A 25,471-nucleotide genomic window follows, 5' to 3' on the forward strand; every position below is an offset into this window, starting at 1 on the left:
TTTTCCAATCATTACTCTACCTTCTACCATAGCAAAAAACACCACTCAACTGTGTTGCTGTGGTATTCTGGAAACCAGGTTGATGCTAAACCGAATTGCTATATTGAAGTTGTTCTAGGGGCATAATGTACACCATATAACATGAAACCGGAATGTGATTGTAGAAAAATATACAAAAAGCCCGACCCTCCGTGAACATTGGGATTTGCACAAATTCATGCAGCGGTGGAATTTTGCGCAAAATGCCTTGTCCATCAAAAATTGTGGCAGTATTTCAGTGTCCATGCTAGCTTAAATTGTTGAGGCACGCTTTCTCTTTTTGGCCATCCTGCTTTACCATTGGCTTGTTACTTTTATATGAGTGGGAGATTCGGTTGAGCATTTTTATGTCTGATGTTTACCGATACCATTTGAATGTATTAAAACGATAAGTATAATGTACTAACTTATAATGGATTTCAACCGCTGTCTTCATCCATTGGTCTGTTATTGTCATTCACATTTGTCTTCTGCCTACTACAACATACAGCATTGGCGGTGGATCAGCCCCCTCCAACCATTGGCTATCTGCATTGTGATACCATTCTGCTCCTTCTCAAGGGGCACTTGCCACAAGGTTTAAAAAAAAAAAAAAAAAAATCATTTTAAAGCTATCGACAACTATGCATTTTTTAGACCAAAAATTGTTTAGATTGATTGAGAGCTCAGTATCTCCTCGAACAATAACGTTTTGTAAAAACTATAACCAAGCAAGTATCGATTAAGCCAAAAGGCTGCCAGGTAATGCCAGCACTAATGACTTTGCCAGTGCTTATTTATTTTTTGTCACTCCTATATGTCTGTTATATTTATGCAGTACTCTGATGCATCTGTTTAAGGATGTTTTAGCAAGTTACAATTTCAGTGTGCTGAATTGCAGAGTCCAGCTATTTGTACTGTTTTAACCTTGGAATCTCAAGCCAATCCATTGTTATTTATATTGCATGTAGATCCAAGTGCATTTTATCTGATGTTATAGTAGTTTGCTCAGAACTTAGTTACTCGCACTTCACACCAACAGACAGTGACCGTCCTTTCTTACTTGGGGTCTTGCTTTTTTTAGGTTCGATTTGACATGGCTGTCAAACTGACTTGTGGCTGACTATATATGGAGAGTTTGTTTTCGGTTGGCCTCTTTTAGCTATTAGCTTGAGATTTTGTCTATCACGTCTTGCCTCTGCCAAGTGGAATATTCATCACTGTCCTAATGCTATTTCCTGGTTAACCCTAGGCTTTGGAGTATACACCCAGGGGCATCCCCTGCTTCTCAGGAAGGTTAACCTCCAGATATGTGTGGGATAACTTTGAGGGTGCATTTGTGCACTTTGTTGTGAGAGAGACATGAAGTATTATCTGGGCATCTGGTTTCCAGGGGCAGCTGAGTTCATAGGCAGGGTCACGGCTGCATGAGTGGAGTGTAGATTAGCAGCAGTGTGCAGTAAGATCTTCAAACATGGTTGACTGATTTAGTTATTTATTTGGGGTGCACCATATTAGCACATTTTCATTATTTAAAAAAAAATTTTTTTTTTGAAAACCTTTATTGCACAATGTCATGAAACAAATACGGGCCTACAACCATCCGGCCGGCCTCGACAATGTTTGGAGCACATCAGCAAACAATACGGCACCGCAGTAGTTCTTCAAAAAAATTACAGTCGACTTAGGTTACACTGGAGAGATACGTACTACTGGGGAGCAGGAGAAGTGAAGGTTTATTTTTAAAAGTTTTTTTATGAAGAATATTAAACTGTAAAGACTAGAAAGGATCAAGGAACAAGCATACCAACCAAAACTGAAGTGGGCGACGCACAGCAAAGAAATCCAGCGAGCATGGAGACAACATCAAAATGGCGGCACCAAAACAGTACACAAGGATTGGCAATCGCAGAATATGTTGTGTGCCAATTGCTACCCACCCCCTTACAACTAACGCCATTGACCCAAAGAAAAGGGGAGAGAAAAAGGAATGTAGAAATAAGAGAAAAATTAAGGCCCATAGAAACCAAAACGGACAAAATAATATCCCCCCCCCCTCCCCCTACCCCCCACCCTACACGCATGCAGAGGCTACGGCCTACCCCCCCCCCTAGCAGTGTGCCTGTCGCCCAAAAAAGAGTACCCGAAATAAAGAAGAAAGAGAAGAAAGAAAAAGGAAACATGTATTACCGGAGGATTGCCAACCATATGCACCCGAAACAGCCATCATGAATATTATCGGCCACCTCACCCCGACCCCTAATCGAAACATAGCCAACGTCCAGCTCCCCGTCTATCCATCACAGTCTTAGTAATGCAAGCAACGGTAAGTAAGAAGGGGAAAAGCAGAGTCAACCTTGTCCTTTGCGATCCAGTGTGCCAGTGAGGTACAGTAGCGAAGTAGCCCTACGGAACAGGAGAAGCAGCCGGAATGACCACAGCGAGACAAGGCACCGTCCACCAATTTCCACCCGACGCAGGGCAACGTGATCCATAAAGGTACAGTACAGGCAAGCACACAGCAGCAGTCCTCCAAAGTTAGACAACCCAAGCATAAGCAACATGCCCAGAATAAGAGTGCCAGTCTCGCCAGTAGATCCCGATGGAGGTACCAGACAAGGCGTCCAAAGGCGATCCCCCAGCATCTGTACAAGTGCAGGAAGCATACTTTCCTCCATTGCTGTGACAGGCAGTCTCTCGATGATATTTGGCTCTCTCACCCTCAGCGCCTCCACGCATCTCTGAAGAGGCAGCTCACAACAGTCGAGCCCAGGGTGTGGCGAAATGCTCCGCACGCGAGCGCCAGCTCGGCCAGTCGAGGAGAGCGGGGGCAAAATGTCGTCCAATCGGCCCTCCAGGTCCCGGGCATTGCAACACAAGGCATCTCGCAAACCGGCCAAAGCACTCAAAACATCGCCGATATTCAAGGGCGCCTCGGGAGAGGATGATACTGCTGCTCCCTGCACATGGGGCTCGCAGGCGTGTGGTAACCCTCGATCTCGATCGCCGGCGTCCCTTCCTAGCTGCCGGTCATCAAATCGGCTCCCCAACAAGCACAGCCAGGGCGTGGGGACCAGGGCAGCACCCTCCATTCCAGCGCCGCGTATGACGGCAACACAGTGTCGGTCGTAACAGGCGCCCACGGCAAAGACCGGCTCGTCAATTGCAAGCGCTAATCACTCCGCCCAAAATGGCCCCCTCCACTCCACTTGAAGACAAGAAGACTCGCAGGATCATCCGGGGAGAGGGATACAATTGTTGCGGCGGCGATGAAAGCGTGGAAATCCAAAGAAAAATTGTTGCGCTACTGCGGAAGACCCAGAACTTCTGCCGCGTCTCGCCGGCCGATTCCGCCCTGCCCTCAATGGCCGATGTTGTCGTTGTCAGGCCGGGCGCAGCCGAGAACAAAGGACCGGTCCCCTTCGTCAATCACCGACAGGAAAACAGAGCGTCCTGTCACTCCCATCGCAGGGAGACCGACTGGGAGCACATCGTTGGAACCAGCGTCGCTTCCCGAACCCGATACCGCACCACAGTTACAAAATAGCACACAGGAGGAGAAGCGGTACGGGAGGGAAGCGGACGGGTCGGCGGAGCCGAGGGCTCAGGCGGCCATCACGGTTGCTGGCTAGGCTCCTCCCCACATTTTCATTATTGATCCTTTAAAGGACCAATGACTGCTCGACCACTGTTATTAGATCTGTGTACAGGGTGAATTATTTGATATTTATGAGCAGGATTGGTTGGTGATGACCTTAACATGTCGGTCAAAATTCAGTTTACTGTCAAGCGGGGAAAGGATTGGGCATTCTTCACAATATTTGAGGACACCCCAGAAGATTTAGGTCTCGCCTACGCAGCGCCCTTGCAGTGCATAGGAGGGCCTTTAGCTGTCGCTCTGATCGTTTTCAAGCGCACACTCATGCTTGTGGCGGCATCCACTTTGCGGAAGCGAGCACGAGTCCAGTGCTTGAAAATGAGCAGACTGCGCAGGCACGCACCACTCGCTGGCTCACCTCCTGCTCCCCCCCTATCTCTCGCAACAAATAACTTTCGCGGCCTGTGAGCTTCCTCTTGTTTAAAATCCACTCGCCCATTCATCCTGATTTGTTTTATTTTGCTTTTTGCTTTACTTGTATTTGCTCTCACTTTCTATTTCTTTGTTGATTTGCTCTGTTGCTGCGTCCTGACGCTGAGTCTTCGGTGTTCTTTTGAGACTCTGCTTTCATCTTTACCACCACAGCTAGCGGTACCCGCTGCGCGGGTCCCGCGTCGCCAGAGGGCACCCTTCGACAGCACTACTGCCTGGATTACAGCGCTACTTCCTGGATTCTGATTTTGGGCACTGAGACCTGCAGGGCTGCGAGCGTGTTGTGGGCGCAGGACTCAAAGTCCCAGGAGCGCCCACAACTCCCAATCATCAGCAGCTGGGACGCTCTCCCTGCAGGCTCCTCCCCTTCCTCCCTAGATAGTATATTTTCAACCACAGAGTCCCGCTGCGCGGGAGGGCGCCGGGCGAAGCCCGGGCAAAGGGCGGGCCGTCTAAGGCCGTCCAAGGACGCATAAGGACGTGACGGGCCACCCCTCTTTCATCTCCTTGCTTATCGCTGTGAAACTTATACTTGGACTAAAATGTTCGATAGCCATATAGTCTTTGTTACCAAGAGAAATCAGCTAAAACGTGGAAAAGCTTCTTCTTTCTAAAGTACTTGTCGCTGACTACTGACGCTGATAAACGACACATCTGATAACACCACGGTTACTATTGACTATTTGACTGTGACAATTATTTATGGCATATAAAAAACTAAGATCGCGTACCATTTTTATGAAGAGAATGGGTACAGAGGAAGCTGTAAGGCAAAGTTCCGTAAAAGCAGTAAAACAGGGTCGGTTAATTGGCACACCAGCTATTAGTAAATACTTCTTAGCTACTACTCCTAAAAACCAATCTTGTCTACCTGATCGTGAATCGCCTATAACAATGGAAAAAACTCCACCTAAAGAGGCTTCTGAGTTGCCTACTACGGATGCACAGACTACCTCAATTCCAAGTGATCAAGGTTCCCAATCCAAACCTCAGATATTTCGTCCAACACAGGAGTCTCAAACACCGATTCTTGATTCTTCAAAACTAATTACTATCACACCGGTAAAACAAATAAACCACTCTTTTGACATCGAGGATCCCTACCCAAACGGTATAAAACCGATAGAAAATATTTCTGAGATATCACCAAATTCAGCTGATCTGCAAATTGAATCTCACGATCAAATAATTGATCACAAAATAGACTTGGATATATCATTGGATACATTTCTTCCAAATAATATGAACTCTACTAACATGGCGACACCTGTTTCAAAGTCTCTGCATACCTTACAGGAAATACTTGAATCTGTCCTCTCTTTTTTAGGTAACATCTTAGAAAATTCAGATCAAACTTTGGATGTTCAAATTGGCATTCTGAAATTTTTGGTAGAAGAAAAGAGGAAAAAAGAACATATTGAATTATCAAAAAGTACACAGACTCAAGAGGAAAGAAAAGAGCTCTCTGAATTGTTCCTTTCAACAAAAACTTTAACTCCTGAATCCCAAAATAAATGTGATAACAGTACTCAAACCACTGATCAAAAATCAGTACATCTAGTTAATAATACGACCCAGAAAAATCCCAATGGGGACCGAATATACTCTCTGAAGAAACTGTTTAGAGAGGAACCTTCATCGATAACCAAAGAGTATCCAATCTTTTCGATTAAGAATACCGATACCGCCGAAGGAAATGAAATAACTACTCTAGTACCTGTATCAGATGAGGCTGGAAATGAAAAACCTTATCAAAAGAAATGTAACAAAAGATTAAAAAGAAAAATGAGCAATAGGAAGCCACTAAGAAGAATCAATAAAAAGAAAACCAGAAAGATCAGATTTGAAAACGCAAACATTGATCAGAATATTGAGGAAGGATCTCTGGAAAAAGTAACAACTAATCCATCTATGGTAGAGGAACAAAATGAAACCATTAACATACTGCCCACAAAACAACTGAATCATAAAGCACCTGCATATGTACCCCTTAGAAACAGTATTGATCAAACAAATAAAGAAAATAGACCTAATAAGATGCTATCCCTCGGTGGCGACCAACCCTCGACCAAATACCTACAATTCGAAGAACTTTTTCCTTCTGATGATCTATCGCTAAACCGAGAAAGGATAATCAATTTGCTGCAACAAATCTATACGCTACAATCCATCACTAGTAAAGAAATAGATTTAGTCACATTCCCTATAAAAGAAAATCAAAAAATCGCGAAAGTAGCCTTCTGGTCAACTGTTGTTCCCGGGATCATTGTAAGGGAAAAAGAAACATTGCACAAATATGGATACGATGTCATTGAAATATTTCCACCAAAGAACTTCATAACCAAATCGACTGTCCCTCAAAACATTATTACCAATACCCACACAAACAATTGGTCTACAAACATCTCTGATCATGTTGAACTGGGGCGAACTAGCTCTAGGAAGGATATTCTGAAAATTCAGGTAAATAATGGTCAAAGGAATGTATGGACCCAATATCATGAAGAAAAAGAGGCCAGAAAAACAACAGAATCTTGGGCCTGGATATCTGAGGCCTTAAATAGCAACAAACAAGTACATCGATTGCAATGCACTGTTTAACAGTAGCTTAAAGATTACCTCGTGGAATATGGCCGGAAAACTATCCAACAAAATGATCACAGCACTAAAAGACAACCCTGATATTCTAGCTATACAGGAAACATGGGCAATAAAATCATTCAAACAGAAGGGTTACTATGTATATGCTATCCCAGCTACAACAACTAGCAGAGGTCATGCCAAGGGAGGTCTGGCTATTCTTTTAAGCGAGGAACATCAATGGTCTCTAGAAATAATCGATTCCAAATCTGACAATTTTCAATGCATCAAGATCATACTAAAAACAAATATTTCTGAACAAAAAAAAGCCCTTTTGTTTTTCAACATGTACAACCCTCCAGGTACATCTCAGGATGCCCCTTTTTTAGAAACCATAGATTTAATATCCAAGATAATCGAAGAACGAGCTAACATTCCGTACTTAATCGTGGGTTATGTGAACGGGAAACTCTCCAATACTGAAATTGGCAAATGGGCAAAAATATACGAAGATGAATCAATAGATTTACCTATTCCATTATTCCCAAAAGGAAAAGTCGCCGATAAAAGAGGGAAAATGTTATTAGCATCACTCCCAAGTATAAACGGTTTAATCTTGAATGGTTACGTAGAAGGTGATAGACCGGCATCTTGCACAAGCGTGGAAATGGATCCCCTTCCATCATTGACTATCTAATATGTAGTATAGAGATATCAGACACATTCCATTACCTGAAAGTCAATTTTACAGAAGAAAGCGACCATGCGCTTTTATGCCTAAACACTGGTTGGTCGCTAAAATCAGCTTCGTCTAACCCAATTATGTACCTTAAGGGGAATATCGAAATTGATAATAAGCAGAGACGAATCTTCTGGAATTCAGGGACACTAGACTATATAAATGGAAAGATTCTACAAAACAACATTTTAACCAAAATACACTCGGAAGATCAAATAATAAACTTCGAATGTATTATGACAATTCTTAAAAGATTTCTTCTTAACAGAGAGAAACCACGCAAAAGCAAAGCCTACAAGAACTCTAATGAAAATACACACAGGAGGAAATTAAATAAACTTATACGAGGGCAATTCTTAGATTACTCACCTGTTATACAGCAAGAGATAAATAAGTTAAAAAATCAACTTAGAAGAGAGAAGACTAGCAAAAAAAGAATGCTACAAGATAAAAATTGGGTGGACATTCAAGAGGCGGCGAAACAATACAATCAAAGAAAATACTGGTCTTTGATAGCCAAAATAACTGGAACAAAAAATATGCCATACCAGTACCACCCCAGGAATGGGAAGCCTATTTAACTGACCTATATAAAGCGAACTCAACTGAGACTGACAGTAATGCTGCTGAAATTTGTTTGGAAAGCAACTTAATACCAATAGAAAAAAGTACAGCATATTCTATTGAAAACCATATTAGAAATGCCAGGAATACTTCAGCGTCAGGTCCTGAGCTGATACCGATTAAAGTTCTGCAGTCAAATCCTAAGGAATGGAGTCAGATGTTAACATCACTTTTTAATCTTATCTTTTGTACCAGGAGAATACCTAAATCATGGCAGGGAAGTACAATAATCCCTATATACAAAAAAGGGAATCAAAATGTTGCTAGTAATTACCGCCAAATTGCATTAATGGACGCTACAGGTAAAATTTTCGCAGCGGAGGTACTGGACAGATTAAAAGCCTGGTGCTTCTCGAATGGAATAATACCGATGTATCAAGCTGGCTTTCGTCCTAATCACTCAGTAACAGATAATATCTCAATACTTCAGACTATTCTCGATAAATACATTGGGAGGAAATCACAACCTGTGTATGCTGCCTTTATAGATTATTCCACCGCGTTTGATCGCGTAGATAGACCAACGCTATGGAAAAAATTGAGAAGACTGGGGATTTCTGAAAATTTATTGCAAATTATAATCAAATTACATACGAACACCTGGTCCCAGGTACAAATGGGAAGTGAAAAAGGTCTGACGAAATCAATTAATACTTCGAATGGTCTTAAACAAGGATGTCTTCTTGCACCAATTCTATTTTCACTATATCTGAGCGATCTACCATCTTACTTACAAAAATGCTCTAGCCTGCCACCAAAGATTGCTTTTCAGAGCATACACGCGCTGCTATACGCAGACGATATAGTTATGTTAGACCTCACACCTTTTGGTCTTCAAAATTTACTGGATTCTTTAAATGCTTATTCGAAGGAACATTTTCTAATCCCTAACTTAACAAAAACAAAAGTGGTGGCGTTTTCTGGCCGGAAAAAAAGTGCTAAATATCACTGGAACCTTGATGGGATAAGAGTAGAGGAAGTAGATGAATATACTTACCTTGGCAGGATTTTTACTAAGAATCTACAAAATTTTAAACGTATAAACAATTTAAAGAAAAAATCTGACATCCATGCCGGGGCGCTCTTAAGAATGTATACTGCCACAGGAAGTAGGCATTTTTCCTCATTACTCAATCAATCAATCAATCAGTGACACTTATAAAGCGCGCTACATACCCGTAGGGTCTCAAGGCGCTGGGGGGGGGGAGCCGCTACTGCTCGAACAGCCAGGTCTTCAGCTTCTTCCTGAAGGAGAGGTGGTCTTGGGTCAGGCGCAGGTCGGTCGGGAGGGAGTTCCAGGTCTTGGCGGCCAGGTAGGAGAAGGACCTTCCTCCTGTAGTCGCTCTTCGGATGCGGGGGACGGCGGCGAGGGCGTGGTTGGCTGATCGGAGGTGGCGTTTGGGAGCGTAGAAGTTGACTCGGCTGTTGAGGTAGCTCGGGCCTTGGTCGTGTAGGGCTTTGTGTGCGTGGGTGAGGAGGCGGAAGGTGATTCTTTTGTTGACGGGGAGCCAGTGAAGGTCTCTCAGATGTCCGGAGATGTGGCTGGTTCGTGGGATGTCGAGGATGAGTCTGGCTGAGGCGTTCTGGATCCGCTGGAGTCTCTTCTGGAGCTTGGCGGTGGTACCGGCGTAGAGGGCGTTGCCGTAGTCCAGTCGGCTGGTGACGAGGGCCTGGGTGACGGTCTTCCTGGTCTCGGTGGGGATCCACCAGAAGATCTTCCGTAGCATGCGTAGGATGTTGAAGCATGCCGAGGAGACGTTGTTGACTTGCCTGGTCATGGAGAGGGAGGAGTCCAGGATGAAGCCCAGGTTGCGTGCATGGTCTGTCGGTTTGGGTGCGGTGCCCAGGGCGGGAGGCCACCAGGAGTCGTCCCAGGCGGAGGGAGAGGAGCCCAGGATGAGGACCTCCGTCTTGTCCGAGTTCAGTTTCAGGCGGCTGGTCGTCATCCACTCGGCTACCTCTTTCATCCCTTCGTGCAGGTTGGCTCTGGCGGCGGCGGGGTCGTTGGTCAGGGAGAGGATCAGCTGGGTGTCGTCGGCGTAGGAGATTATGCTGAGGTTGTGTTTGCGTACGATGGCCGCGAGGGGGCTCATGTAGACGTTGAAGAGTGTGGGGCTCAGAGATGATCCTTGGGGGACGCCGCAGATGACTTCGGTGGCCTCTGACTTGTACGGTGGTAGGCGGACTCTCTGTGTTCTCCCGTCGAGGAAGGAGATGATCCATTCCAGCGCCTTGTCCTGGATTCCGACGTTGCTGAGGCGCCGTACTAGAGTGCGGTGGCAGACCGTGTCGAATGCCGCGGAGAGGTCCAGGAGGATGAGGGCCGCTGTTTCTCCGTTGTCCATCAGGGCTCGGATGTCATCGGTGGCGGCGATGAGGGCGGTCTCGGTGCTGTGGTTGGCTCGGAAGCCGGACTGTGAGGGGTCGAGGGATCCGTTCGTCTCGAGGAAAGCGGCCATCTGCTTGTTGACGGTCTTTTCGATGACTTTGGCTGGAAACGGGAGGAGCGAGATGGGGCGGTAATTCTTGAGGTCGGTGGGGTCCGCTGTTGGTTTCTTGAGTAGAGCGCTGAGTTCGGCGTGTTTCCAGCTCTCGGGGAAGATGGTGGTGTCGAAGGATGTGTTGATGATGTCTCGCAGGTGGGGTGCGATGACAGCGTCGGCCTTGTTGAAGACGTGGTGAGGGCAGGGGTCGGTCGGTGATCCGGAGTGGATGGAGTTCATCGTGCGGATGGTGTCTTCGGTGCTGATCGGGGTCCAGGCGTGGAGGGTGGTGGTGGGGGGTGGTTGTTCGGTCATGGTGTGCGTTGGTTGGTTGTTGAAGCTGTTGTGTATGTCCGCGATCTTGTTGTGGAAGTATGAAGCCAGGGAGTTGCAGAGGTCTTGCGATGGGGTGATGTCGTTGTTTCCTGCGCTGGGGTTGGAAAGCTCTTTGACGATGTTGAAGAGTTCCTTGCAGTTGTGTGCGTTGTTGTCCAACCGGTCCTTGAATGCTGTTTTCTTGGCGGCGCGGATCAGCTGGTGGTGTTTCCGGGTGGCAAGTTTGAAGGAGGTCCTGTTGTCCGGTGTCGGTTCCCTTCTCCAGACTTTCTCGAGGGCTCGGCAGTTCTTCTTGGAGCTCAAGGTGTATAAAGTAAAAATACCCTCGGTCTTGTCCTATGCAATTGAACATCTACCTACAAAACAATGGTCTTTCATGGACATTACCGAAGGAAAGATCTTGAAAAGATTACTAAAGGTTTCTACATCAACATCTGTACAGGCTCTCAGATTGGAATTTGCATTGACAAGTTCATATGCAACAGCTATGGCAAATGTTATTCGATGGGCGTACAACATCTTGCATGCAAAGGAAGGAACGTTGAGATTCTTGTTGAAGACTGAGATATTTAAAACAGATTCTCGACAACTTAACTTTTCCAAGAATATGTCAGAAGCTTTTAAAACAGCGAACCTGACAGAAGATATTCTGTTATCATGGACAAAACCCCAGTTAAAACTTTTCTTGAAATGCTTTACTCCAAGACTAAGTTACGATCTTGATCTTCTGCATTGTAGTAAGTTATCTACATATAAAACTTACATAGAGTCGTTGGAATATAAGCAATCACGGCCATATCTGGGGCTTTGCCTCACACATGGAGCAAGAAGGTCCATAACTATGTTGCGCTTAGGCATTCTCCCAGTTTCCACTGTCACATCTAAATGGTCACCAGGAGACTCCCCTATCTGTAAACTCTGTTTTGGTGGTGATCAAGACATTGTGCATATTTTATTTGTTTGTCCTCACGCAAGTGTAGTCAAAGCACGGGCTAGATATCTTAAGCCGATATATCAGAAATGCAATATTACTACAGTAAATAATTTACTAGCAGTATGTAAACGACCGACTGACGAATGGGTTTGCTATAATTTCTATAAATTTTTAAAATCTTTTCTAAAATTATATTGATTGTGTTTATATTGTGTAAACTGTTTTTAAATTTGTGGTCCTCAGTTGAGTACCAAAGCAAATAAAAAACTTTTGTCTTGACTTGACTTGACTATTTCTTTGTTCATTTTAACTCTTGTTTCCACCTCCTGTTTGAATTACTGCCCCTACCTATTCCCACCTAGCTGTCTATTACATTCTTTGTTTTTGATTTTTAGCCTTTTTTGCCTATTTTCCTTTGTTTTTTTTTTACTTTATTTTTCTTTCTTTCGTTTCTCCCATCAAACTTTTTTGCTCCTTCTGTTTCTTCTAAATCCATTTGCAAATGGGGACACTGCATATTTCACCTCTGACAGTCTCCTTCCTAGCAGTGTGGAGTGCATAGTTAGCTGACACTTCTCACCAAGTGATGCGTGTGCATGCAACAGGCAGCTCGGGTGCCTGGCGTCTTGTGGTGCTCTCCTTTACATAAAGAAACGAGTCTCAGCAGACCCAGATCTGAGTGATCTGCTCAGAGCCTGCTGCGGATTCATGGAATCGGACCTCCTCTGCGCCACGTCATTTACAAGGAGTGTTGAATTTTTCAAGGTGCGCAGGAGGGTCTGCTAGTCTACGGTCTCTGTAATGAGAGATTCGTGTGATTGACACCATACTTTCTAGAGTTGCTGACTTGTTTTTAACTTGCTTAAAGTTCACACATGAAATCACAAAGCACAGCCCCCTAAATTTCTATTGGCTTTAATATTTTACCTGTGGGAAAAGAAAAGGGTGTTATTTCAGAGACCATCATTTTCTTACTTCATCTAGTAATATCTCCAGAATGATAATGTGACGTTTCACCGACGTACATCCTATACCAGTAACTGTTCCACAGTGACATTGACACTCTCCTTACCCCCCCTCCCAGGCTCGTAACTTAGTCTGTGAGCATATTGGGTGGGGGGGAAGGGGGTGTATCTTGAATTTCTCAAATAAAACCAGCATTGGAATAGTCAATAGGCCTCGCCTTTGGGACCTTATAAGTGTTTAGCCATGCAACAGTTGATGTTGTTGCGCCAAGGATATTGTGATGGATAACCAAACACTTATAAGGTCCCAAAGGCGAGACCCTATGCCTTTGCTTGTTTAGATTTTGTGAGTTTAAAGAGGTCTGTATAATTCAGTCAGTTTTTGCAGGGCTTGGACTGATTTAACATTGAGCCATACAGAACTTCGCTTCTGCTAAGCAGTTTGCAAGGTTAGATATAATTCAGGAGAGTAACCCTTTCCCAAGGAATTCGTTTCCAAACAGTTCCAAATATTTGAGGAAGCAGCATTATCAGTCTAGATGCATGAGAGCTCCGCAAAAAATGTATTTGAAAGCAACAGATGAAATTATTAGTAGATGTTATACAGGATAAAGGTGAACCGATAACCGTAGGTACCTAAAAAAAACAAGCATTGGAAATGCACTAGGGCTCGCATTAGGAAAGTTTGAGCTATTGGTCTTATAAATGATTTTTTTTTATTTATGTGTTATTTTTTAAAATAGCTAAATTAATAGCTTTGTCATTTACAATGCCAATAGTTCTAACTTTCGCAAACACCTATAGCATTTGTAATGCAACATGTTTTGTATTTACGTGACTTAGATGTATTGATATTACAAATAACAATGGCTTTTAATTTTTTAAAATCATTAATACTTAAATATTTATTTAATTTGTAATGGTAATAGCTTAAACTTTTGTAAATAACTTTTGTGAAGATTATGTTCAGTTTTTTATTGTGACGAAAATCCAAGAACAGAAGTGAAATATTAACATCTTTTTGTGATTTGTAAGAAAGCTTGAAAACCGCTTGAAACATTGAAAGAACATATTTGAACCAGTGATGCTGTGGTTGCGCTGAGTGATGCTGTGGTTGCGCTGAGTGATGCTGTGGTTGCGCTGAGTGATGCTGTGGTTGCGCTGAGTGATGCTGTGGTTGCGCTGAGTGATGCTGTGGTTGCGCTGAGTGATGCTGTGGTTGCGCTGAGTGATGCTGTGGTTGCGCTGAGTGATGCTGTGGTTGCGCTGAGTGATGCTGTGGTTGCGCTGAGTGATGCTGTGGTTGCGCTGAGTGATGCTGTGGTTGCGCTGCGTGATGCTGTGGTTGCGCTGCGTGATGCTGTGGTTGCGCTGCGTGATGCTGTGGTTGCGCTGCGTGATGCTGTGGTTGCGCTGCGTGATGCTGTGGTTGCGCTGCGTGATGCTGTGGTTGCGCTGCGTGATGCTGTGGTTGCGCTGAGTGATGCTGTGGTTGCGCTGAGTGATGCTGTGGTTGCGCTGAGTGATGCTGTGGTTGCGCTGAGTGATGCTGTGGTTGCGCTGAGTGATGCTGTGGTTGCGCTGAGTGATGCTGTGGTTGCGCTGAGTGATGCTGTGGTTGCGCTGAGTGATGCTGTGGTTGCGCTGAGTGATGCTGTGGTTGCGCTGAGTGATGCTGTGGTTGCGCTGAGTGATGCTGTGGTTGCGCTGAGTGATGCTGTGGTTGCGCTGAGTGATGCTGTGGTTGCGCTGAGTGATGCTGTGGTTGCGCTGAGTGATGCTGTGGTTGCGCTGAGTGATGCTGTGGTTGCGCTGAGTGATGCTGTGGTTGCGCTGAGTGATGCTGTGGTTGCGCTGAGTGATGCTGTGGTTGCGCTGAGTGATGCTGTGGTGGCGCTGAGTGATGCTGTGGTGGCGCTGAGTGATGCGTGCATCGGTGGCGCTGAGTGATGCGTGCATCGGTGGCGCTGAGTGGTGGGTGCATCGGTGGCGCTGAGTGGTGGGTGCATCGGTGGCGCTGAGTGGTGGGTGCATCGGTGGCGCTGTGTGGTGGGTGCATCGGTGGAGCTGTGTGGTGGCTGCCTCGGTGGAGCTGTGTGGTGGCTGCCTCGGTGGAGCTGTGTGGTGGCTGCCTCGGTGGAGCTGTGTGGTGGGTGCCTCGGTGGAGCTGTGTGGTGGGTGCCTCGGTGGAGCTGTGTGGTGGGTGCCTCGGTGGAGCTGTGTGGTGGGTGCCTCGGTGGAGCTGGGTGGTGTGTGCATCGGTGGAGCTGGGTGGTGTGTGCATCGGTGGAGCTGTGTGGGTGGAGGTGGGTGCATCGGTGGAGCTGTGTGGTGTGTGCATCGGTGGAGCTGTGTGGTGGGTGCCTAGGTGAGCTCTGTGGTGGGTGCCTAGGTGAGCTCTGTGGTGGGTGCATCGGTAACGCTGTGTGGTGGGTGCATTGGTGGAGCTTAGTGGGTGCATCGGTGGAGCTGTGTGGTGGGTGCATCGGTGGAGCTGTGTGGTGGGTGCATCGGTGGAGCTGTGTGGTGGGTGCATCGGTGGAGCTGTGTGGTGGGTGCTTCGGTGGAGCTGTGTGGTGGGTGCATCGGTGGAGCTGTGTGGTGGGTGCTTCGGTGGAGCTGTGTGGTGGGTGCTTCGGTGGAGCTGTGTGGTGGGTGCCTCGGTGGAGCTGTGTGGTGGGTGCCTCGGTGGAGCTGTGTGGTGGGTGCCTCGGTGGAGCTGTGTGGTGGGTCGTTCGGTGGAGCTGTGTGGTGGGTCGTTCGGTGGAGCTGTGTGGTGGGTCGTTCGGTGGAGCTGTGTGGTGGGTCGTTCGGTGGAGCTGTGTGGTGGGTCGTTCGGTGGAGCTGTGTGGTGGGTCGTTCGGTGGAGCTGTGTGGTGGGTCGTTCGGTGGAGCTGTGTGGTGGCTGCCTAGGTGGAGCTGTGTGGTGGCTGCCTCGGTGGAGCTGTGTGGTGGCTGCCTCGGTGGAGCTGTGTGGTGGCTGCCTCGGTGGAGCTGTGTGGTGGCTGCCTCGGTGGAGCTGTGTGGTGGCTGCCTCGGTGGAGCTGTGTGGTGGGTGCCTCGGTGGAGCTGGGTGGTGGGTGCCTCGGTGGAGCTGGGTGGTGGGTGCCTCGGTGGAGCTGTGTGGTGGGTGCCTCGGTGGAGCTGTGTGGTGGGTGCCTCGGTGGAGCTGGGTGGTGTGTGCATCGGTGGAGCTGGGTGGTGTGTGCATCGGTGGAGCTGTGTGGGTGGAGGTGGGTGCATCGGTGGAGCTGGGTGGTGGGTGCATCGGTGGAGCTGTGTGGTGGGTGCCTAGGTGAGCTCTGTGGTGGGTGCATCGGTAACGCTGTGTGGTGGGTGCATTGGTGGAGCTTAGTGGGTGCATCGGTGGAGCTGTGTGGTGGGTGCATCGGTGGAGCTGTGTCGGTGGAGGTGGGTGCATCGGTGGAGCTGGGTGGTGGGTGCATCGGTGGAGCTGTGTCGGTGGAGCTGTGTGGTGGCTGCATCGGTGGAGCTGTGTGGTGGGTGCCTCGGTGAGCTCTGTGGTGGGTGCATCGGTAACGCTGTGTGGTGGGTGCATCGGTAACGCTGTGTGGTGGGTGCATTGGTGGAGCTTAGTGGGTGCATCGGTGGAGCTGTGTGGTGGGTGCATCGGTGGAGCTGTGTGGTGGGTGCATCGGTGGAGCTGTGTGGTGGGTGCATCGGTGGAGCTGTGTGGTGGGTGCATCGGTGGAGCTGTGTGGTGGGTGCATCGGTGGAGCTGTGTGGTGGGTGCATCGGTGGAGCTGTGTGGTGGGTGCTTCGGTGGAGCTGTGTGGTGGGTGCTTCGGTGGAGCTGTGTGGTGGGTGCTTCGGTGGAGCTGTGTGGTGGGTGCTTCGGTGGAGCTGTGTGGTGGGTGCTTCGGTGGAGCTGTGTGGTGGGTGCTTCGGTGGAGCTGTGTGGTGGGTGCCTCGGTGGAGCTGTGTGGTGGGTGCCTCGGTGGAGCTGTGTGGTGGGTGCCTCGGTGGAGCTGTGTGGTGGGTGCCTCGGTGGAGCTGTGTGGTGGGTGCCTCGGTGGAGCTGTGTGGTGGGTGCCTCGGTGGAGCTGTGTGGTGGGTGCCTCGGTGGAGCTGTGTGGTGGGTGCCTCGGTGGAGCTGTGTGGTGGGTGCCTCGGTGGAGCTGTGTGGTGGGTGCCTCGGTGGAGCTGTGTGGTGGGTGCCTCGGTGGAGCTGTGTGGTGGGTGCCTCGGTGGAGCTGTGTGGTGGGTGCCTCGGTGGAGCTGGGTGGTGGGTGCATCGGTGGAGCTGGGTGGTGGGTGCATCGGTGGAGCTGGGTGGTGGGTGCCTTGGTGGAGCTGTGTGGTGGGTGCATCGGTGGAGCTGTGCTGGTGGAGCTGTGTGGTGGCTGCATCGGTGGAGCTGTGTGGTGGCTGCATCGGTGGAGCTGTGTGGTGGCTGCATCGGTGGAGCTGTGTGGTGGCTGCATCGGTGGAGCTGTGTGGTGGCTGCATCGGTGGAGCTGTGTGGTGGCTGCATCGGTGGAGCTGTGTGGTGGGTGCCTCGGTGGAGCTGTGTGGTGGGTGCCTCGGTGGAGCTGGGTGGTGGGTGCCTCGGTGGAGCTGGGTGGTGGGTGCCTCGGTGGAGCTGGGTGGTGGGTGCCTCGGTGGAGCTGTGCCGGTGGAGCTGTGTGGTGGCTGCATCGGTGGAGCTGTGTGGTGGCTGCATCGGTGGAGCTGTGTGGTGGCTGCATCGGTGGAGCTGTGTGGTGGCTGCATCGGTGGAGCTGTGTGGTGGGTGCTTCGGTGGAGCTGTGTGGTGGGTGCTTCGGTGGAGCTGTGTGGTGGGTGCTTCGGTGGAGCTGTGTGGTGGGTGCTTCGGTGGAGCTGTGTGGTGGGTGCTTCGGTGGAGCTGTGTGGTGGGTGCTTCGGTGGAGCTGTGTGGTGGGTGCTTCGGTGGAGCTGTGTGGTGGGTGCTTCGGTGGAGCTGTGTGGTGGGTGCTTCGGTGGAGCTGTGTGGTGGGTGCCTCGGTGGAGCTGTGTGGTGGGTGCCTCGGTGGAGCTGTGTGGTGGGTGCCTCGGTGGAGCTGGGTGGTGGGTGCCTCGGTGGAGCTGGGTGGTGGGTGCCTCGGTGGAGCTGGGTGGTGGGTGCCTCGGTGGAGCTGGGTGGTGGGTGCCTCGGTGGAGCTGGGTGGTGGGTGCATCGGTGGAGCTGTGCCGGTGGAGCTGTGTGGTGGCTGCCTCGGTGGAGCTGTGTGGTGGCTGCCTCGGTGGAGCTGTGTGGTGGCTGCCTCGGTGGAGCTGTGTGGTGGGTGCCTCGGTGGAGCTGTGTGGTGGCTGCCTCGGTGGAGCTGTGTGGTGGCTGCCTCGGTGGAGCTGTGTGGTGGGTCGTTCGGTGGAGCTGTGTGGTGGGTCGTTCGGTGGAGCTGTGTGGTGGGTCGTTCGGTGGAGCTGTGTGGTGGGTCGTTCGGTGGAGCTGTGTGGTGGGTCGTTCGGTGGAGCTGTGTGGTGGGTGCATCGGTGGAGCTGTGTGGTGGGTGCATACCAACCAACGCTGCAGCCATCCGACATAAGCAAAATGTTTCAACACTGTTGGGGACCCAGCGGCGATACATTTTTAAGACCCATTAATTGTATGGCATCGAGCCCCTCATTGAAGACCTAAAACAGCCAGCACACTGGAAAAGTTTCAACCCACCCTGGAACACCAGAAGTGACAGGCCTACTCAGTAGACAGTTCCACTAACCAGCCTTTGACCGACACAAGATTAGTCGGTGCAGGGTATTGTCTCACGACAGGGAAGCCAGAGAGGTCATTTGTGGGGTGGGTGGGGTCACAAGTGCTTGCATAAGCAGACTGGGGCTACAGGATATCTTTCTTTTCAAAGGTCACTAGGCACCCCGGCCTACCAACAATCAGCTAGAAGCATAGCGAGGTACGCGACATGGCGAATGTGTTAGAAGAAGCTCTATGCCTCAGAGTGCTGTGTATTAACCAGGACAGCAGAGAGAAAGAAACAGGGTCCCACGGCTCTCCTTAGCCTGGGATTAGAGGTGTAGCCCCTTCCAAGACTGAGAATCACCCTCTGCTCACTTTACCACACACACACCGCTAGAGAGAAAGCTCGGACTGTGTCGACCACTACTACAGTGTTCACCAACCACCGAACTGAACGGAGACCACAAAAAAGGCACTGCCCTACTTGCTGACCCATGGCCTTATCCCACCCGCTCCGGATACTGTAAGGAAATTAAAAGGGGAGGATTTCTCTGTACCGATGGTAAGCTATTTGGGATGAACTGCCTACACTTTTTTGCGCAAGAGCAACAATACGATACTGTCCAATATCGCCCTGCGGGAGACATGGCCAGTAGCACTGCCAGGCAAAAGCCCATTCCTTTCAGCACAGAAACACCACAAGCTGCTGAAGCTGCAAAGCAAGTGGGAATCGAAAATGAAATGTGACATACCTTGTATGCTAGGGAAGCTGAATCACAAATGTTGGGAGGAGAACTTAATTTTAAAACTCGGACAGAGTACGCCATCTATGCTAAAGTGAGTCGATATTTTGGTTAACAAAACAGTGGTGCCGATAATAGTTTAATGTAAAAGCAATCAGAACCGTGGGCTCATTTTTCACACAAACATTTATTTCAACATTTCAAGCTTAACTCACCTGACCAGAGACCGCAGCAAAATGTGAGTCAAGTGGTGCATTTACCGAAATTTATCAGGACGGACCTAGAAAGAAACAAGTTAAACAAGTTTTAAAAGGAGACACGGCCTCCGGCCGTGAAACTGAAAGTACGGCCGGCCGGCCGTGAATAATTAGGGGGTGAGAAATGCACTGGGAGGGCTGCCTTTGATGTGCTAATGCCAGGCAGGCAGGCGGCTGGTGGCATTGTGCACGCGCTTTTTAGGGCTTGCGCAATCGCCAGTGGAATCGCCAGTGGTGGTTAACCTCTGGATAAGCCACATTAGAGCTTCGCCAGCTATGCGCATGCGCACAGCAGGCGAGCCCTAAAAAGTGATTGAAGGATGTTATTTGTTCATAGTGATTTATATTATGGAAAACTGAGGATAGGTGAAGGATTAGAAAGCCTACCTTTTCCTCATATACTATTTTTAGTTCTCATCACTCCTTTTATGGTATCTGACTTTATACTGTTCCCATTTCTAAAACCTAGCCGACCATTTACAGAGACAAGAGCTCAGAGGTGGATAGACATCCACTTTTTTCCAAATCGAAATTGTTGAATAGTGATGGATCTGAATATACAGTTCATTATGATTAGTATTTTGTTTTCTAAGAGTGTTTTTACACACCTTTTTATGCCTTTTAGGGTTGCACATTAGGCTTATGAGGAATGTTATCTTTCAGTCATGACTGAAATTGATGTTTGATTACCTCTGGTGTGGTGGACTGGAATCGGATGGTAATCAGTATTGCAACTCTGAAAGGATTCGAGGTACAGGCAGAACCTGCCAATTTTGAGTTGGAAGGAGAGGAGTCTTTACATATTTGGGTCCTGCAGTAGTGGGTTGCGTTAATGTCCAAATTGTCCAGCGCATTAGCGAGCCCGGCGTTGAGGGGGTGCCATGGCGTTTGCGTCTGCTCTTTGAATAGCACCTCTATAGGACCGCTTTTAGCAGTCTCCTTCAAGGTTCCAGTATATTTGTTTGCAGGATAACCAGAGTCAAACTTAGACATAACTGAAGTGTATCAGAATAGGCCTGAAATTGTGAGACTTTTTTTAAAGACGCAAATACTATTTTGTAAATGACAACAGGAAAATGATTAAACACAAAATAATTGTTTTCCAATTTTTCTTGTGGATTAGTGATTTACATTGCCTTCACGAAAAACCTTGCACTCCTTGCTAAATAGTTGATACATTGCAGTGAGGACAATGCCCATTTCACTTTTTAAGATGTGATCACGTTGTAAAGTTCTCTCTCTCTCTCTCTCTCTCTCTCTGTCTCTGTCTCTGTCTCTGTCTCTGTCTCTGTCTCTGTCTCTGTCTCTGTCTCTGTCTTTCTCTCTCTCTCTGTCTCTGTCTTTCTCTCTCTCTCTGTCTCTGTCTCTCTCTCTCTCTCTCTCTCTCTGTCTTTCTCTCTCTCTCTCTGTCTTTCTCTCTCTCTCTGTCTTTCTCTCTCTCTCTGTCTTTCTCTCTTTCTCTCTTTCTCTCTCTCTCTGTCTTTCTCTCTTTCTCTCTCTCTCTGTCTTTCTCTCTTTCTCTCTCTCTCTGTCTTTCTCTTTCTCTCTCTCTCTGTCTTTCTCTCTTTCTCTTTCTCTTTCTCTCTCTCTCTCTCTTTCTCTCTCAGCCTTCCCCCTCCCATTCTACCCCCAGGTTGCTTTGGTCCCTTGTTGTTTATGCCATTATTCACTTCCTGTTCGCTTATACAAACATAATTCGTACTTTATTTTGTATTCCTAGTTCTTTTAGTTACCCATCCAGTGTGGCATAATGTTAGCCGCAGTGCATGGATGGGAACTCTAAGAAACTATGGTATGGAGAGGCACCCCGGAATGTAAAAAGCACAAAGGCATGAGGGGGGTGCTCCTCTTACCCCCCCTTTAAATTAGTGACTGCTATCTTGGAAATATAGAAAATAATGTTCCAAAATGGCTGGATGACACTATTTGCTCTGTGAGTGCTTGCAGTAAAAATGTACAAGCATTGGCAAAGCCAGTAATGTTCGCAAACCACCATTGCAATCCGGCCCTTTTGGTTTTGCCAATACGTGTTAAAACTTGAAATGGAATCCAGTTTACAAGTAACTCCTTAAAAATGTTTTTTTTCGTTATCTTGCAGTAATTTTGAAATAAGTGTGGAAACTATATTCACACTTTGTGAATACACATTCAGTAGTAATGTAATACAGATTGGTGAAAATTAAAATGTCCTCGGATTTGTGTCTGTTAAGTTCAACGTGCGTGTGCCAACCATTAATACTTTCTTCTGCTGTTTGATATTTTTAGGAGTGCTTCAAGGGAAGTTGGTCTACCCATAAGCAACTACACAAGAAAGCAAGTAAGTGATGTCTGCTACTTTACCCCAGATTTTTAAGTTTACTTTATTTGGTGCACAGCAGCTGTTTCTCTATTTGGAAATAAAACACTACATTTTGTCCCTTTTTTAGGTTTCACCTTGACAGTGCATGCGCTGTCTGCGAGATATGTTTGCATAAATTGGGCTTGCAGCCCGCACACAGCTTTCCATTTGTTCGCCTCAGCGTCGCTCCCATTTCCTTTGTCACAGCTTTGAACGGCAGCTTAGTGTCAAGTCATCTTCTTGTGTTTGGCCCTCCCCTGAAATACGGACGAAGTGCTTGAATTCTTTCACAGCTCCCGTTTTTTGAGCTACTTTTTTCTTTGTTAAAGCACTCCATATGAGTGCATGTGTTTTCAGTCCTTCTCTCATATCAGTCGGTGTATCTTTTCCAGCGACCCCCTATCCTGCACTCTGCTCAACTGCATAACTCTACTATGCACAACCGCTCTGCTCTGTGCCGCTCTGCTCTGTGCCGCTCTGCTCTGTTAGTACCTCACTCTACTCCGCTCTATGCAACTGCACTGTACGCTGCACCACTTTACTCTGTCAAATTACCCACATTACTCTACTCCATTGCACTCTACTCTGCACCGCTCTGCAACACGGCACTCTACACCACTGCGCTCTATTCCAATATACTCCGCGTCGCTGCACTTTGCCACTGCACACTAAGCCACTAATCTACCCTGCACCACTCTGTGCCTCTCAGTCTATGCCACTGCACCCTGCGCCACTACACTTTTAGCCACTGTACTCTGTGCCACTGCACTCGGTTCTGCACACCCGCACTACACTCTACCATCATGCTCTTTACGCCACTCAACTCTGCCCCACAACATTGGTAAAAGACCATGGCAAAGCCAATAGCTCTCGCATTGGTGAAACCTATTGGCTTTGCCAATGTTTGCTTTAGTGAAGCCACACTGCATTGGGAAGGCCCTTCACATATAGTTTCACGACCTTGCAATTTCATTTCCGTTTATTTATCAAATTAGTTCCTATGCTGCTGCTTATCATTAAATTAACTTGATCCCTTATAGATGTTTTCCACATTTTTAACTATAAATGTACACTTCTTTTGCCTTACCCTTTGCCTTGTCCTCCAGAGTTATTCCAGGTTTTATTTCACATGTTGATTTGCTAGCACCAGCTGCCTAGCATATAGACCAGTTCTGACTGTATTGTTGCATCATACTGTGCTGCAGTATGGGCATTAGTTCAGAAAACCTATTGAGAAGAGCTTAAAGTGGTGCAGTAGGGTCAAATCTCAGGACAGATGTGCCTGCAGGCACTTTCAAATACGTCCTATAAGTAGTTGATGTGCAAATGTTGGGTGTATGCATTGGTTGGGGTCACACAGTGCGGCTGCTGGTTCATTTACTGTCGGACTTCCAAAGGATCATTCCTCATGATAGTTGGGGTGTCTTGCCCGATTTCTGTTAAAGCTTAAATAGTGTAAACAAACTTTTTTCTTTGTTTTTTTTCAACTAGATTTACTGGTTAAATGCAGTGTGTAAGTCTGTCTTTTGAATATGCTAATTGAATAGTTGGATCGAGCAACAGCAGTATGGGATGCTTTATAATTACTGTGACAATTCTAGTAGAAGGGGCATGCAGATTTGTTTCAGGCTCAGGCATTTATCAGAATTCCTCTCTGATTTGGCACCCTGTGCCACACTTTATGCTAGCACCCTACCTTCTTCATGCTGTTGGGTCATAACGTAGCTCTTTCTTCCATTTTGTTTTTCAACAATTCTGTGGCTTGTTAACATCTCATGCAGAGATGACGGGCGGAAGAGGATGCGCTTTCCTAAAGACATAAGTTTAGGTCAGCACTAATAGGGCCTAATTTGAAAGCATATGTGGTATTAATCACGCACTAACTGACTTGTATTCGGCCCCTTTAAGCAGTAGTTCAGGCTCCGCAGCGGGAATGGGAGCTGCAGTGGCTAAGCCGCTCCCTTCTTGGATTGACTAGTTCACAGGTCGTCTTGATTAGTGTTACTGGAGGTAGTAAGAGGACAGATGGGGCACATTGATTGTTGCGGCTGTGCTGATGTTAAAAGGCTATGAGACACTCCATGGGGTCTTTTGTGGAGCACAAAGTGAATTATTGGGAGGGTGGGGTTTTAGTCCAGTCATGGGAGGTTTCAGGACACAAATCTGAAGGTGATAGAATGCTTAGGCTTGACAGAGTAAACACCAGGGGCATAATTCCCGCACCCGGACCACCTCTGTAAACATTCCATTTGCCCCAGATCTTTTCCAACTTTTTCGAGCAGCCCATGCTTTCATATACCACTCTCCGCTACCATGCATCCATCCTGGTCTCTTTTCCAGTCTGAGTCGTAGTGCAGGTGTCCTACCCCGCTCTCCACCAAACAGACTGGCTAGGTTTCGTTTAACAATCACCATACTTGGTGTCACCCAGGTTTGCTCCATAGGATTCATGACCATGGCATCACAGACATTAAGAAGACACCACTAGGCAGAAGGTTTGAAATCACTCCAACCAACACTATTTATTGGGCACTCCCAAATGATATGGCTAAAGGACCCCTCCCGCCCACATTCACTATGGCTAGTTGAATCGGGTACTCTGCTCATCTGTGCCATAGTGTTACAAGGCAAATAGGACCTGTGGAATATTTTAAGCTGCGCATGTCAAAATCGTGCTTTTACTGCCACTTCTTTGGGGGGGGCTAGGGCCTCCGGCCAGTCTTAATCGGCCAAGTTGCTTAGATCTGCGTCCCAGTGGTGACGTAAGGGGAAGAGAATGTCTGGGGAGTTGTTAATTAACTTTTTATAAGAGAGGGAGATTGCCCTTCGGCCCATGTGATAGTCTAACAATTTATCTTCTAATGGCGATGATTCCTGAATGACCTCTCCCAAGGGGATAGCTGCTAGAAGGGCATGCTGAACTTACAGATAACTGAAGGTCTCTGCGGTTGCCAGTTCATATTCTTTCTCTAATTCAGAAAATGGAACCACCCTACCTTTGTACCAGATATCTCCGACTTTAGATATACCAATCAGGTCCCACTTATCGAATGCCTGGTCTGTCGCTCAGCATGCCTAACCCCTCAGAGTCCCAAAGTGGTGTGACCTGGGTAATCTTGCCCTCTCAAACCAATTTTTGGAGTGCAGTGTGCCAAATTTGGACTGTGAGTGCAGATGGTCCTGTAATGGTCAGCCATTTCGGGCGAGTTTAAAGTGCATGCAAATACCCTCCTGGGTGCAAAATATGATGGTCCATACGGTACGCTGGGTCGTCTGTGGAATGATGAATCATTGATTAATTTCCAGAAGATGTGCCACCCAAAAGTATTTTTTAATATCTGGTAGGACTATTCCCCGTCATACCAATCTCTTGTCAATTTACTGAGGGCGATAGGATGTGGCCCCTCCCCCATCCCATAGCAAGGTTCTAAATTTGCCCTCTATAGTTTTAAAATAGAGTGCAACTAATTCCACATTTTGCCTAGGAATTGAAACTTCTCTAATTTGTGCTGGATGCAGTCATGCAGGATCTTGTCCAGAATCATTAGGAGCGATGATGCACCTACATCTGTCACCTAATTTAACAGTTACATCTTCATGGGTTTCTTTTTACCCATGGCAGTTATTTTAGACAGATGGGATCTTTGAGAGTCTCCATCCCACATTGTGTGACTAGGATCTTTTTAGGGC

At 47.6% G+C, this 25,471-nt stretch overlaps 2 protein-coding genes across 2 annotated transcripts in view; both read left to right on the top strand.

Moving 5' to 3' along the window:
• Positions 1 to 25,471, top strand: part of LOC147728074 (uncharacterized) — a 755,421-nt gene that overhangs the window by 537,572 nt on the left and 192,378 nt on the right. The window lies entirely within an intron of this gene.
• Positions 1 to 25,471, top strand: part of METAP1 (methionyl aminopeptidase 1) — a 264,690-nt gene that overhangs the window by 9,129 nt on the left and 230,090 nt on the right. Inside the window, exon 2 of the mRNA XM_086961960.1 lies at positions 21,709 to 21,760. Coding sequence (XP_086818086.1) covers positions 21,709 to 21,760 — 52 coding nt within the window. The remainder of the gene's footprint in view (positions 1 to 21,708; positions 21,761 to 25,471) is intronic.

The sequence above is a fragment of the Lissotriton vulgaris genome, chromosome 3_1 (genome assembly GCF_964263255.1).
Source record: "Lissotriton vulgaris chromosome 3_1, aLisVul1.2, whole genome shotgun sequence".
Lineage (NCBI taxonomy): Eukaryota > Metazoa > Chordata > Amphibia > Caudata > Salamandridae > Lissotriton > Lissotriton vulgaris.